The following is a 16,532-nucleotide window of genomic DNA, read 5'->3' on the forward strand; positions in this document are numbered from 1 at the left end:
TTTCTGAAGCTTTTTTTTTTCTTCACTTTTAACTAAAGTTAAAGTATTAATGGCCGTTTTTAACTGTTATTTATTACAAAATGCTGTATACAATTGAAAATTTTTACTCCTTTTTTCTCTCCTAAATTTGGTACAATTGTTTCATTTAAAAACCGTGCATGGTCGTTTTATAAACAGCTCTTTTGTTCCGACTCTATGGGCGGGGTTATAGAAAAGTGTGGGTTATCTACAGAAAACCCACACTTTTAACAAAAGAAATCACACCTAACTATGGTACAAATTAGGAAAAGACTATCTAAGTTTTTTAACTTGTGTTTAATCATTTTGACTCTTTGTCAATAGAATATGTTTAATTCATATTCAATTAAGTAATAATCAAAATACCAAAAATGAAAAAAAATAATTTGAAAATTTCTAAAAATTAATTGTACATTTTTTTTTTTTAATCGGGACCCTGTTTTTAGAGTTGAGTGTCAAGGGTTAGGCTTAAATGATCATCAATTTTAAGTACATATAATTTGTTAAATATCTTAACCCTTTACTCATGCAGAAAATTGTTTACGAGAACAATGGGAGAAATGAACCGTCTACGTAATTTGTGAATTTTGTGACCCTGGGTTCATGCACTATAGGAGCTGATCACTTAAGTTCTATATTGATAATATTTTTTCCTTTTGCGGTTACATAATGAGTAATGAGACTTCATCAAAAACGTGTAACCTTTTGGTACTTGGCCAGGCTTCATTAAATATAAATTGAAATGCATGAAAAATTCTTCTAGTCTGGTTATTAAGCAAACAAACTGCATCATAATGAGAGCAAAATGCATGATAATGAGGGCAAAATGCATGATAATAAGAGCAAACTGAAGGATAATGAGGCAATTTGCATTATAATGAGAGCTGATTGCATGCTTTTAATGATGAGGGCAAAATGCATGACATTAAGAGTAAACTGTATGATAAAGATAGCAAACTGTATGATAATAAAAATACATATCAAAAAATATTTTTAAATCTTTAACATCTTGTTGTCATTATTCTCATTGCATGCATATTTTCTGCAAAAGCTATAGGCTTAAAAGTAGGACTTGATATTCTATAGGCCTTATTCAAAGGTAGGGCTAAATTGGACAGTATGCACACGGAAATCAACCAGGCAATCTTTAGATAATTACAATGAGCAATGTATTTTTCTCTCTCTCTCTCTCTCTCGCTTATTGCTTTGAATTGCTTTGTGAATTCGCAAATAAAAAGATGATCAAAAATCACTATGTATGTGACATTTAATTTTTGGGGTCAGCATTACGTTAAGATTAAGCGGTGAAGATAAATAATATACAACAACAAAGTATTGTGTAATAATAGAACTCTGGTGGGAAAATAGTTTTTTTTTACGGCTGAATGAATATGATAATAGTCCTTATATATCTATACATATATATATACATCACAAATACATTTAACGACCGCATCCTTTGATCGCTAAATACACAACAATTAACCTTCATGCACTAGATAACTTTCTTTTATTATAAGACCAATCACCGGGTGTTGTCAAATGTATCAAAAAGATTAACATGTTCTACTTCAATTGCACCCCTTAGCTCGACAAAGTGAACATGTAACGAGGGACTGCTTTTTATCACATGAAATTATGAAGTACCTTGAGTACGAAGACCCGACATAGTATATGTATGTATATATTGTAGGGTTCAATCAAGCACGGACCTGAAATTGTATACCCAGCCGTGCATTATAAATGAACGTTACACGGATTGCCGTCGAAGACAGAATATAGATGGCCAGCTACAAGTATGTTTACTTTGCTCTGAGGGGGAGGGGGGAACTCATCAGAATGGTGTTCAGACTGGCCAGGGTGGAGTTCCAGGATGAACGGGTGGACTTAGAAGACTGGAAACATATTAAACATAGTAAGTTATGTTTTGCACTTTAAGGACATATGATATAAACAAAAAAATGATGCCTAGATTGATAAATATTTATGGGCCTATTTTTGTTGCAAATGATGCTATAATGATTTTTTGATATATTATGAAATTGTAAACCTCCTACGATGTTCAGAATTCCACCTTTCTGCGACAATCCTTATTAATTCATACACATTAAATCCCATTATTGTGAAACGTTGAATAAAATTTTGTTCATTTTGCTCATTAACACATAACTCTAGTAATTTTTTCCTCACTTTTTAACAACGTGTGTTTGTATCATCTGTCCTTAACTAAACAACTACTATTACTATAAAATTGTTTCCACTCTATACTAGTATATTATGCAAAAGATCACTAAGAAATTAGCATTTTTGAGGTAGTATTCAGTGAGATATGTATGTTAACATTTATTTTGTTTTGTTTTCTCTCAGTAAAAATTCTGACATTTAAGATTGATTTCACAAGCGTATAATTGTTGAAGCATTACACGACCTTTCATAGAGTGCGTAACTCTACCCGCAAATTGTCCTTTCGTCATAAATGTTTATCTAGTAGAGCGTGTATTTTACTGTCATAAAAGGAAGATCAACTAAACTCTAAATCATCAGTGAATTTTCAAATTCAAATATGAGACATATTTAATCTTAATTCATGTTAAGAGGGTTGGATTAGGTCCATAAACTTTTTTTTTTCAAGTTTGGCAAATATATATTGCTTTTAATTTATTTTAGTCGTTTTTTTATTTTTAAAAAATAAACATGTAATATTATTAAACAAACAGTTTTGAAGCAATGCACTTGTGCACAATATTAACTATTTCAATAGTGGCAGAGGATGTCTATAAAACAAATACCAAATTGCAATTTCTATTGAAATAATAACGGCCAAGAATGCGTTTCAAACCAAAATCAGGTTGTAACTACTACGTGTATATGAAAAACCGCCAATTATTTTAAAAATAATTTCAAAAATGAATTTTATATCGAAATTGGGTTTAACGTTTCAACCGCTTTTGAATTAACGGCCACTACATGTATTAAACAAAGTTTTTGAATTTTTTCTTCAAGATTGTTTAAAAGATAAAGAAAGATTTATAAGAATAATTGCAAAAAGGTAGAATTTCGTAATTCGTAAGGAATCTTTAATTACTAATTACTTAATAATTTGATATTTAAATCATTTAAGATAAATAAAGGCCCAAAATACACATTTTTTTGTATGTGCCATTCAACCTAAAAAATATTTTCCTCGTCTTTTCCGTAATTTTATAAATAAATAAAGGCCCAAAATACAAATCTTTTTTTTTTTTTCTTTTTTTTTTTTGGTATGTACAATCTAACCTTAAAAATATTTTCCTCTCGTCTTCCGTAGTTTTATAGATTATTTGTTTGTATTTGCTTAATTGGGGATACTTGCACTTTTGCAATCTGAATAAATAGAATATAGATTAGCATTTGCATAGTTTTTCTTCAAATACATTGGTCGTAACATAGAATATAAGAAGTATGTATGCACACAATATATAGCAACTGAAGTCGAGGTACGGCTGTCCTGGAAGTTGACTAAACGCAGGAAGCCTAGTTCGCCGAGCGTATATCCTGAGAGCTGTGATAAAGATAGAAATATTCACAAAAAAAAACTATGTGGTACGTGTATACCTGAATCATTTACACGAAAATATTTACATTCATTGAATATTTCTTCCTTTATTTTTATGGTGACCATTACCATTAATCAGTGCATAAACTACACTAAGCAAGTCAAGTGCCTAGATTTCTTAAATAATGGCTGTTCCATCAGTTATGCATGCAAAGACACATTTATTTATTATACAATATTTGACGTTTAAAATTATTATTATTATTATTTTTTTTTAATGGGAAAATGTAAGTGATCTAAACAAATAACATGACTAAGGTAAAATGTTTTTAGGCAGGGATTTAATGTTATGCAGCTATTTGCCAGAAAAGGGTTTTGCGCGCACTCTTGTAGAGCGCGCAGCAACTGAAAAATGACCAATATAATGGATATTGCTGTAACTTTTAAAGATTCTTGATGAATTTTTTTGAAAGTCCTAATTAGGAGTGCAAAGTTAGAGAAACTTTTCAAAAAGAAAATCTCACGCGCATAAAATTGTATTGGATGAATATTTTATCTTTCTTGTTTCTTGTCATAATCTTTTGAAATTTTCAACATAGTCCTACATTATGAAGATCTACAGCATGATATATACAAATTTTCATGAAAGCATGCGCATGCGCGCGTGCTGCAATCTGATTGGCTGAAACTTTAAATGGCTATATCTCCTTTGTTTTTTGACGAAATGCTTTGAAATTTAAAACATAGTCATACATTGGGATATCCTAAAATGTGATATAGAAAAAAAATCATGAAATCACGCGCATGCACGTGTGCTGCAATCTGATTGGCTGAAACTTTATATGGCTATATCTCCTTTGTTTTTTGACGAAATGTTTCAAATTTTAAAATATAGTCATTCATTTTTTAAGATAAAAATTTATAAAATCACACGCATGCATGTGTGCTGTAATCTGATTGGCTGAAGCTTCAAATGGCTATAACTCCCTTGTTTTTCAACCAAACAGGATTGGATTTAGAACATAGATAAATATAGTCATTATGCATGTGCTTGCGCGTGCGTGCACGTGAAATGAGTAAAATTAAAAATACACTCGAATGAGTGTATTTTTTAATACTTTTGGATTAAATGCTTTGATATTAAGTATATTAAAATTTGAGGTAGTGTAGACAAGATAATATGGTCGTTATGCACATGAACATGCGTGCAATGCCTATTTTTAAATATATTTTGTATTTTTCTGGGAAGACCTTGATTAAGTGTAAATTCCATAAAGTATTTCTTATCTAATAGAGATAACAGGGAATATGGCATCAAAAGGGAGTTGGGGAGCGTTTGGGGAACATCTGTAACGGTCCCCGTTACAATTAGCACTAGTTTATTATACAATATTTGACGTTAAAAATTAATTTAACTTTGAATGTTTTTTTTTGATAAAGATGTAAATCTAAACAAATAAAATGTCTATGTTTGTTTGTTAGGCAGGGATTTAACGTCGCAGCTATTGCAGAAATTAGGGTTTTGTTCCTCTCTACTGTAACCGCAGCCTGATAAGTTCAGAATTATGCAGTTAATCTTTTAAAGATTCCTGTAACTGTTTTAGTCCTTTAGCCGAAGTGCAAAGTTCAAACTTTTTGAAAAAAATCTGTAAAATTGTATAATGATAATTCTTTTAAACTTGTACAATGTTATATTCTACCCACCAGTTAGTCCCACATACATATTCGATTGGAGAAAAAGAGAATTTACAGAAACAAGTTGATTTGCTAAATATGAATAATTGTAAGAAGGCATTGACAAACCATGGCTACACTTTTCTTGAGTGCAGTATGAACGGTTTCTTTCAGTTTAGGGATGAATGTCACGATTGAGAACCTTAAAGTGACTATTTTAGTGTTAGTTGTGATGCCGTGACGATTACAGATGACGGAGGTGGCCAGACGAGAGACCTATCTTAATGTGACGTTGTTAAGCGAAAACGTCACCATCACAGTTGGTTGGAAACCTTTTATGTTTCTCTTTGTCAACTGATAAAATGTTCCTTTGTGGAAAAAAAATAAAAAACAAACAAAACATATTTTGCCCTTTTCTTTACTAAAAAACAATTCAGTTACTATAAGCCCAATGAAGCATCCGTCAGTTGTCCCATGATTGCAAGAAATTCATTCTGACTGCAAATATGCAAAGATGAAGTCTCCAGTGCATCAGGTGGTACTACAAATTTGACAACAAACCTGTCATCATCAATATGCAAATGTTTTTGACTTTTATCCACTTTTCCTGCGTGACGTCATATACGAGTGTTGTCCCAAAATTCCGTAGACAAGTGTTGTTTTGTAGGAACCGTATGTCATACATTAATGAAACTTCGTATATAGATTAAACCAACACTATCTAATAAATTTATGGACAAATATGGAGTAACTACACATATTATTCCAATTTAAAAGACACATTTCATTGTTTGGTGTAGGTAGGCGGCGCAATACCCAAGAGTTGCAATTAAAATTTGGTATATTATATTTAAAATCCTACGGAAACGTAATTACTACCCCGTATTTTTTAATGGAAATGAAATTCTTAATACTGTTCTATTAACTACATTTCCCCAAACTTTGGTGTTTATGCTTTGATAAATATGATTTTTATAACGTTTTAAATACAGGAGGTTGAAATACTTCCTGAAAAATGGCGAATTTGGCACAGAAACGTTGAATTGGAATATGATAATTGTTTTGCATTGACAAACCGAATTCACTTTTACAAAAATGTACCGGTTTCATATCGGTTTGGTAGATGAAACTTTTTGTCATCCTGAGTATTTAAAATGATTAGAAGTGTTTTTTATGTATATGTAAATAACAGTAGCTTAAATAAAAGACGGAGGTGGCCAAGAAATGAGAGAGTTGCATTAATGTGACGTTGTTAAGCGAAAACGACGAAAAGCCCGTAGAAATGTATCGTTTTCAAATTATTATTATTTCATACCTGTACATGCATATACTTTGTTTACATATTTTAATGTTTGATCATATCATAGTAATTAAGATATTTCACATTTATAACTATAACCGTTTCGTTTAATTTAAAACAATTCTGGTAATTGAAATATTTTCTCCAAAAATTTGAACTTGACATTTGTCATTTTTGACGTTGCAGATTGCTCCGGGTGTTAGAGAACGATATCACTTCAAATCTTATTACTCAAATTATTTTCAAGTAAACATAATAAAACTTCGTAATTTATATGACAACAAACCTTTATTTTAAAATTTTATGCAAATGTTTTTCTTTAAAAGATATGAGCTCAGTCTACGAAATTTTGGGACAACCCTCGTATATTATATGGTTGAGTAAAATAAAGATTTTAGTGCATAATTCTGAACGGTTTTCATACTTTTTGGACATACAGTCAAAAACATTTCGCATACTATGTTATTATGCGTTTCCTTTCGGTATATCTAATGACAAGCTAATTATCTTTTATCAGACACACCAACTGGCGAGCTGCCTTATTTGGAGGTTAATGGGAAACGTCTCACCCAGAGCCTAACCATAGCACGCTATTTGGCACGTGAGTTTGGTAAGGGCTGTGTCTTACTTAATGAAGTTTGAATTGTAAATACTCATTCATGTGTGGTTTAAAACTTGCAATGCTAGCGTTATCAGAGTAATTCAACTTTTTATGTTAAGAAATAAATATTCATATATTTTGTTTACAATTAAGAGTATACTCTGAGTTTTGTTTTCAGGGCTGGCGGGAGGCAGTAACTGGGAACAGGCCCTAGTAGAGCAGGTCGTAGACACTTGTGACGACTTACGGGCAGAAAACGCCAAGATCATTCACGAAAGGGACAAAAACAAACTGGTAACTATGTTCATTTGCAGCAATATCTCTTACGGATTTGGCAAATTTAGGTTTACTTAGAACAGGATAAAAAAGATGCTTTTTTGTTAATTTTTTTGAGTGATGTTGTATGACGTCACGTTCGGAAAATATTCAATCGTATAGAGAGATGTCACCATCTTTCGGTGCAGGGCTTCAAATTTAGACCTTTACTCGGCACTCACGGCCATTGAGCACTTATAGGTCCTTCATAGTACCAACGCTTATACGCCTGACATAGGGCCTTGGTTTTAAGGTTTCATCCAAAAGACCCACTGCTTTTACTCCAAAGTACCGAGAGCTTTGCAAGAGAACAGTTGATATCTTTTTTTATCGACTTAGGTCTTTCAAGTCCGTGATTCGAACACCCTTCCGATCACGGAGCGAGCGCTCCGGCCACTGAGCTAACGTGACGGTCTCATCCTATGAAAATAGCACCTCTTTATAATATATTGGTAAATCTAAGCTACTCTAAAAAAAACAGATAAAGAGAGAATGTGTACATTTTACCCATGTGTATTTTAAATTTTATTTAAAATCTTACCAATACGAGGGTTGTCCGGTAAAATCGTGGACAAGGCGTTTTTCTCGAAAAATAATGGGCGCATTAACCTGAAATTTTCAGTAAATGTTTATTCATCATATTTCAGTGCATCATAATTTTTTTTTTTTGGATAAAATATGGACAAAAATAAAGATTCTATAATGCTTGAATGAGCACAGGGTAGGGTCCTACGGCGCACGGTCAGAAAACCAAGGTTTTATTAGAAAATACACAAGTATTAATTCGAAATAAAGGTTTAAAATAGATAAGATTGGGGTAAAAATTATCCTTATTCAATTCCACAATCTATTTTGTCGTCTTTTCGAAAATTTCAAGACATTTGGTTAATTTTTGGCAGTATCCCGAGCATTTGAAATGGGAACGTGGTAAGCACAATACACGAAAAATGGCGCACCGGAGAGCAGTTCAGGTTGTTATGAATATTGAAATGACACCTTAAGAGACTTGAAATGAATGCAGAAGAAAAAAAAATAATGTAAAAATATGACCAGATCTTTAGTTGTAAATGAAATGGGAGTTTTCGTAGCGAAATCTATTTAATCGAGTCTCCGGGTAGTGCAAAACATACGGACAAACTGCTATTTGTAATAGCAAAAGACGCTGTCACTGTCGAACGTCGATATAAGATTGTCTGTTAGTTGAATGATGATGAGAATATGTCCGTATCTTACTATTAAATCTTCAGAAGATCGCATGTGTGTGCTAGGTTGGTTTCTAAACTGTTTGTGGAGACTCAAGTATGTGCGTCAATGAAATTTCCAATAAGTGCGACTTATTCAACTTTTGTTTTAGCAAAGATGAAACGCGACGCTGTTTTAGACACTTTGACGTTATTATCCGTGGACCGTAAGGCGGTACAATGCATAACATAAAATCTCATAATTTGTTAATTTATGCATCTATCTATTTGAAATTTGCTATGTATATTCCATCTTTGCTAGCCAAGGGTTTCTGATACGCTACTCTCCTCATAAACCCTTGCATGAGGGTTTATGAGGAGAGGAGCGTATCAGAAACCCTTGGCTAGCGAAGATGTGTATATTCATAAAATATGTCCTAAAAAGTAGTGAAATTTTCACAATGCAGTGATGATTATTTTTTACATTATACAACTTGTCCACGAGTTTACCAGACAAAATATACTTTGACAAAGTTGGAGGTACAATCTGATTCTTTAAACTTAAAAAAAATCAAATTAATGAACGACAGGAAAGCACAGTCCATCTGAAATTCCTGGGATAGCTGTATAGGAAGAGTAAGCATTACCTGTCAGCCAGTCACACCTGCCTCGAGCCCGTTGAATTGATCAGATAGTCGGAATTCCGTAGTCAAAATTAGTTTGAAATGTAATAGACTTATATACTCTCTCTCCTCTCTCTAGTCCTTGTTATGCCCGTGGGCACATAGGGCAAGGACTAGATTTCTCCACTTCTCTCTATCTTTAGCGTTTCTTTCCAGCTCTCCCCACGTTAGCTTGTGGTCCCTCATTTCTTTTTCAACCGTCCTTCGCCAGGTGGTCTTTGGCCGACCAGGTTTCCTCTTCCCTTCTGGTGTCCATCTAAGGGCTACTTTGGTGATGTTGTCGGCTGGCTTCCTCAACACATGCCCTATCCATCGCCATCTCCGTTTAGTCAACAAGGTTCGCATGTTGTCTGTGTTGGCCTTCTCATGTAGTTCCACATTTGTAATTTTGTTTGGCCAGAAAATCCTCATGATCTTTCTGAGGCATCCATTGTGGAAACTAGAGAGTTTGCATATGTCTCCTTCTGTCATTCTCCAGCATTCTGACCCATAGAGTAGGACAGATAGTACGCAACTGTTGTATATTCTTAATTTTGTCCTTCTACTTATGTCATTTGTTTTCCAGATGTTCTTGAGGCTAATGATGGCACCTCTGGCTTTACTTAGTCTGGCCTTTATATCTTTGTCCGCACCTCCATCTGATGTTACTATGCTGCCAAGATAGGTAAATGTTGTTGTGTTGCTCAGGTCGTTTCCATCAACCTGTATTCTTGGTGGTTGTTTGGTGTTTAATGACATAACTTCAGTTTTCCTGGTATTGATTTTTAGTCCAATTTTTTCTGCATTTCTCTGTAATTTTGATGTTTTACTTTGCATATGCTTTTCCAGATGTGATAGTAGGGCCAAGTCATCTGCGTAGTCTAGGTCTTCAAGATTGGTAAAGAGTGTCCATCTTATTCCTGTGTTATTTCCATTTAGGGTTGATTTCATTACCCAGTCAACTGATAGTATAAAAAGGAGAGCTGACAACACACATCCCTGCCTCATCCCAGATTTTACAATGAAGCATGCATCTGATGAGCTGCCTATAGAGCAATTAAACTCCACGTAAAAAGTTTTTATCAGTTCTACTATCTTTGATGGTATTCCATAATGTCTTAAGATCTTCCATAGACTTTCCCTGTGGATACTGTCAAAGGCTTTTTCGAAATCTATAAAGTTTATTATAAGCTGCCTTTGCCACTCTGTACATTGCTCTATGATATTTCGCAGGGTAAACACCTGGTCGCAACAACTTTTCCCTTTTCTAAAACCTGCTTGTTCTTGTCTTAGTTTGGCATCTATTGCAGTTTTAATCCTGTCAATAATTATTCTGCTGAAAATCTTACTAGGTATTGATAGTAATGTGATGCCCCTCCAGTTATTGCAGTTAGTAAGATCTCCTTTCTTTGGCACTTTAATGATATTTCCTTTGGACCATGTCGTTGGTATTGTATTATTATTCCAGATCTTGGTGAATAATGAGTGTAAAATGTCTGCTGCAAGGTTTGGATCTGCTTTGAATAGCTCTGCTGGCAGTTGGTCATTTCCAGGTGCTTTGTTGTTCTTAAGGGTTGTTATTGCTTTGAGTATTTCAGCTTTAGATGGTTCCTCTGTTTCAATTTCTAAATCAGTGTCAGCTTCCGGTATGTGTGCCAGTTCGTTAGGCTCCGGGCGATTCAACACTTCTTCAACATGTTCTCTCCATATTTTATCTTGTTCCTTTTCGGATGTAATGAGGTTGCTTTGCTTGTCTTTAACTGGCATGTTTGTTTTTCTTTTTCTTCCACTCAACTTTTTTGTTATTTGATAGAGATCTCCCATTCTTTGTTCAGAAGCAGCTTTCTCAGCTTCTCTTGCTATGCCTGCTATAAAACTGTTACGATCTTTCTTTGTTGCTTTCTTCAAATCTCTATTGCAGTTGGAGTATTGCTCTCTTAATCTCTGTTTTATTCTTTCAGAGTGGGTTTTACATAGCTTAGTTTTAAGGTCTTTCCTTCTGTCAATGATATTCCAAGTATCTGGTGTGATCCATTCCTTATGCACCTGCCTCTTAAACCCTAGACACTTCTTGCTCGATTCACTGAACAGCTTGCAGATTTCACTCCAGTGTTCGTCAACCGCTTCATTATCAACATCACCACATTGCAAGACTTGAAATCTGTTCTTTAGCTCTAATCTAAAGTCTTGCCTCACTTTATTTTCTTTCAGCTTGCCTGTATCTATTCGCCTGATGTTGCTTTTTGGCGCTACCTTCATTAGCTTAAGCTTTATGCTGGCAGTAACAAGGTGGTGATCACTTCCAACATCAGCACCACGCTTCACTCTAACATCCTGTAAAGATCTTTTCCATTTTCCATTGATGGCAATGTGGTCAATTTGGTTTTTATCTCTCCCTCCAGGTGACACCCATGTGAGTTTGTGTATCTCTTTATGCTGGAACAGTGTTCCACCAATGACCAAGTTGTTGTTTCCACAGAATTCTGTGAAGTATTCACCGTTCTCATTCATACTTCCACAGCCATTCCTCCCCATAACTCTTTCATAACCAACGTTATCGCTTCCAACTTTCGCATTGAGATCCCCCATGATGATCGTCAGATCTTGCTTTGGAACTTTTTGAAATTCTGCCTGTAGAGCCTCATAGAATTCCTCTTTAATCTCATTTTCTGCTTCATTTGTAGGTGCATAGACCTGTATTATAGATGTCTGAACAGGTTTTGTTCTCAGTCTTACTCTGATGATTCTTTCATTTACAGGATGGTATTCTATTTATGCTTTTGCTGCGTTTTTACTTAGGATGACTGCTACTCCCTCATGATGTTGACTGTCCCTTCTTCCAGAGTACACAATAACTTCCCCTGTACTAGCAATATTCTTCCCACAATCTGTCCATCTACACTCACATGCCTAGTACATGTAGCCTGTTTTCCTTCATCTCTCTCAGAACTTGAGCCAGTTTTCCTATTTCATACATGGTTCGTACGTTCCAGAAACCGACTCTCATTTTTGTTCGTGAGTTCAGTATACTTCTCGTGTGGACAGCTTCCCGTCGGCTTTCCCTGTTCACAGTCAAACATGCAGTATTCTGCTGGTATGCTGAAGACTCGACGTTAGTAGAAAAATTTCTAGTCCTTGTTTCCGTAATCGCTATGATTTTAAAGGAAGGGGAGATTACCCCCTTGCCTAACCCCCAACCTGGAGGACCTAGGTAATTTGTTTATGGATTCCTTCCACTAGATCTATGGCTTTCCATGGCTAACGAGACTAGATCTGCCCGTGTTTTTAAATTAGAGTTTATCTTCTCCTAGGTAACTGCTTTACCCAGCTAACGCCCTTACCTGAGCGGATTTCTGTAGGGTTCTGTAGGGTTTACTCCTTAGCCTTTCCTTCTCCAAAAGGTAACCACAAGGCAGCGGTTTGTAATTTATATACAATTAGTATGAAATACTGAGTAGGACAATCAAAGTGCGGTCCAATTATTGGTTGGATTTACAGATAAGGTCATTGTAACGACAAGAAATTAACAAAATGCTGACTTTAATATTTGCCCATGTAACATTAAATTAATTTTCAAAAGCCATTATTTTGAAGACATATGTAGTTAAGAGCCCTAGGCCCTTACGAGGGATCTGGTTCGTTTTAAATATCCTCTTTGTTTCTCTTGTTGTAGAACTTTTCGTTCACCTTGACGTTTTTTGCATTTTTCAGCATACGCTGAAAATTACTTCAAGGTCATTCATTTAAAAAAAATTCTTTTCGGATGATTATATACTTTGGGCTATTGGTCTTATGTATTCAGTTTTTATGAAGAGGAAGATTGTACACGTATCTTTAATTTAAAGCTGTATGCAGTTAAATAATTTTGCCCTATTCATAAGCCGTTCTCAGCTTAGGTTAAACAAAACTGGGTCCCTTTATACCCAAGCAATATCAAGCAGCTTTTCAGTCACAATGCGTTTAAATTAAACTTTTTTCTTAATAACAAATTTAGAGATATTTTTATGTTTCTGAGGTAATCTATCTTTTAACTTAAACAAAGAAGATTTAAAAAAAACACTTGATCATGGAAAAAGCAAACCTCATTGTCTGTGTAAAATGGAAAAAAAAATCAAGAGAAACATGATGTACAGAGTATCCGAAATCTAAAAACTGAATTCAAATGCAAAATATACCGGTCTTGTAGAGTAGGCTTTCCCCCCAGGAAAACTGACTCTAGAGTAGAATTTCCCCCAGAAAACTGGCTCTAGAGTAGGATTTTCCCCCAGGAAAACTGGCTCTAGAGTAGAATTTCCCCTAATCCCACACCAGAGTCAATTTTCCGGGGGGAAATTCTACTCTTTGTAGTAGTTATAGAGTGCGTTTCCCCCAGAACCAATTTTTCCCCCAATGAAAATAATTGCTTTACTTATTTTTGAGAAGGAATGGTTGGCACAATGCCACAAGTGCCCCTTCTTCAAAATAGTGATCCGATCTATTGAACATACGTTTACGAAAAAAGGAACATGAAAATTTTAAATCCGATTTTTCATGGCTACCGTCAAACCATTTTTTTTAAATCAAATAAATTGATGAAACTGGAGAGGATTATAAGTTTCCTCTGCGTCTGTCCATCCGTCTAGCTGTCCTTCTGTCTGTCTGTGTGTCCCAAATGGGTTTCCGCGCTGTTTTTCTAAATGCTTGAAGATATTGGGCTGATTTTTGGTATAGGAGTATATCTTGATGAGTTAACGTTTAAGTTTGCATTTCGTTTCGCTTCACTTTTTTTTTTAAAGAATTACGACCTTTTCAATTTAAACTGTTTTCCGCAATGTATTTTAAACGATTGGAGATATTGAGAGCTAATTTTTGTCAGGTTAATTTCAAGTTTGCATTTTGTTCCACTTTAATGCAATTTACTTTTCAATTTTTAACTACATTATACTTGCCGAAAGCGGACAATTATTGCTAATGTAATACTCTAAGAAACTTGTTACATGTATAAACACTCATTTACTCGTACCTTTTAGAAATCAGTTTGTCGTTTATCTTTTTTCACAAAAATATTGCGGCTGCGATGTATATTGACTCTATAACGAGGGGGGAAAATCCAACGCTGAGAAAGAAAGAGGGGGAAGTTTGGCTCTGGTGTGAGATTTCCCCTCGGGGAGAAATCCTACTCGATCTAGAGTACGATTTCCGGGGGGAAAGCTGGCTATGGGGGAAATCCTACTCTACAACATCGATATACAATTTCACAACTACAGGCATACAATTGGAACATTTTGTATGATTCAGCTCTTGTAGGGTTGGTTTTACCTTCTAATATCCCCCTACCGTGAAAAATAGACTTTAGAGTAGGATTTTAAACAAACACAACAAGCAAACACCAATATACAAAGAGAAAGTGGGGCAACTTATTTTCACACGCAGCCCCTCGATAATATTCCCGAAGATAATCTTTTTACAATGTTTACCAGATCCATTGCAACATAATTATGACAATGGGTATTTCCATTCTTATGTTGATACGATACCACAGAGTCTGAGACATCTGTTTCACGTTTGGATATTTAACTTGAAAAAGAAGTTAATGGTAATCTTACAACCAACCTCTATTATAAACGTGATGACTTGAACTTTTCAATCGTCAACTTACCTTACTTATGCAGCAATACAATTTCATCACCTGCACACGGAGTTTGTATCTCTCAATTGATTCGATACACAAGAGCAGGATCTACGTATGTACAATTTCTAAAACGAAGTAAATTATTACAAACAAGTTGATGAAATATCAACAGTCTCTTGAAATGTCATCATTTCGTAAGTTCTATGGTAAATAAAATGACGTCAGCAAAAAAAATTATCATTGAGTAAAATGCTAACTGACGTTTTTTATACAACTTATCAGTCCTGAATTGACAACGAATTTTTCCGTTATTTCCCAATTAGAACAAGGAACACACAGCGGGTGTGACTGGTCGGCAGGGGATGCTATACAATTAGTTGTTAGTTGCCCGTTGTCGCATATAAACGGTAAAAATCCAAATATAAAAAGATGTCAGACACTTTTTGTCTTTTATTTCGAGTATACTTGGATACACCGAGTCTAAATTTGAAAAGACGTATTTTTCCTGAATGTCGATATGAAGACCACGTCAAGTATTTTTGATTGGTAGTATTTTTCTGAAGTTTTAGGATCCAGTATATGTATGGTAAATAATGATAATAAAACGAGGGTTGTTAGAAAAGTTCGCGGACACGTTGAATTACGGAAAATCTTTTGTGTAATGTGAAGTACGACCTATGTCTGAATAAATTCCTACATTTTGTTTATTGATATGTAAAAACTCAGGTCCATATAATAAAATCTTGAAATTTTACAGCTATTTTTACTATGGGGTCATGGGATTCACGGAGCAATCACTTGACGTTAGCGACGTGACAACCAGTTTTCAACCCGTTAAGCTTTGTCGCAGTTTTATAAATCTTTCATTTCTTCAGATTTTTCTTATCTTTTTTCTACTTTAAAATTGAATATCTATATCAAGACATGTTACTGTTCTACTACAATGTCTTTTGTTTTGATTCGGATATTATTGAGATCTTAAAAAAATAAATAAAAGTCTACGCAGTCATTAGATCAGGTATGGAAACTATGCAAAACCATATAAGCGCAACGCAACGTCCATGCCATAAGGGGGTATTGAGGTATCGATGGAGTTAATCATTCAAAATGTTAATCCTTCCATTTTTACTAAGCTACAACCATTTGAAAACTTGTTCTTTGCATGTGTAGGAAATTCCCGGCAGCATCTTGAACATTTAAATCTCTTTTTAGACATTTTCCTGTCTGTACAGATAATTTTTACGTAGTGCAGTGCTCCATGACAGTCAACAACGTTCCGATTTTTGGCTGTGTTTTTACGCGTTGATAATTTATAAACGGCTATAAAAAAGTCATTTACCCTCCAATTTAGTTCAAAATTTCTCCCAGTGACGCTTCCTGCATGCTTAAGCGGCAGGTAAAATATCATAAATTTCTTTGCGCTAAAATTGTGCAATTTTTAATTTTAATAAAGAGTTTTGTGATGTAAACTTGCCAAAATGTAGCATGCTCCGTGAAGCAAGGTTTATCAAAATAAAAAAGCTGTATATTTTTCAATAATCACTGGAGAGCACCAAATTCTTGTATATTAATTGGAAAAAAGGTTAAAATTTTATCTGGAAATTTTGACTGGTTTCGTGGAAATAGCGCGCTCAC

General features: G+C 34.5%; 1 protein-coding gene across 1 annotated transcript in view; it reads left to right on the forward strand.

Moving 5' to 3' along the window:
- LOC134247302 (probable glutathione S-transferase 9) overlaps positions 1-16,532 on the forward strand; it is a 36,773-nt gene that overhangs the window by 12,835 nt on the left and 7,406 nt on the right. The window contains exons 2-4 of the mRNA XM_062729665.1: positions 1,712-1,933; positions 7,045-7,137; positions 7,307-7,422. Of these exons, the coding sequence (XP_062585649.1) occupies positions 1,801-1,933; positions 7,045-7,137; positions 7,307-7,422 (342 nt within the window). The 5' untranslated portion in view covers positions 1,712-1,800. The remainder of the gene's footprint in view (positions 1-1,711; positions 1,934-7,044; positions 7,138-7,306; positions 7,423-16,532) is intronic.

Source organism: Saccostrea cucullata, unplaced genomic scaffold (assembly GCF_032062105.1).
Source record: "Saccostrea cucullata isolate Sc308-1 unplaced genomic scaffold, CSIRO_AGI_Scuc_v1 ctg61, whole genome shotgun sequence".
Classification (NCBI taxonomy): domain Eukaryota; kingdom Metazoa; phylum Mollusca; class Bivalvia; order Ostreida; family Ostreidae; genus Saccostrea; species Saccostrea cuccullata.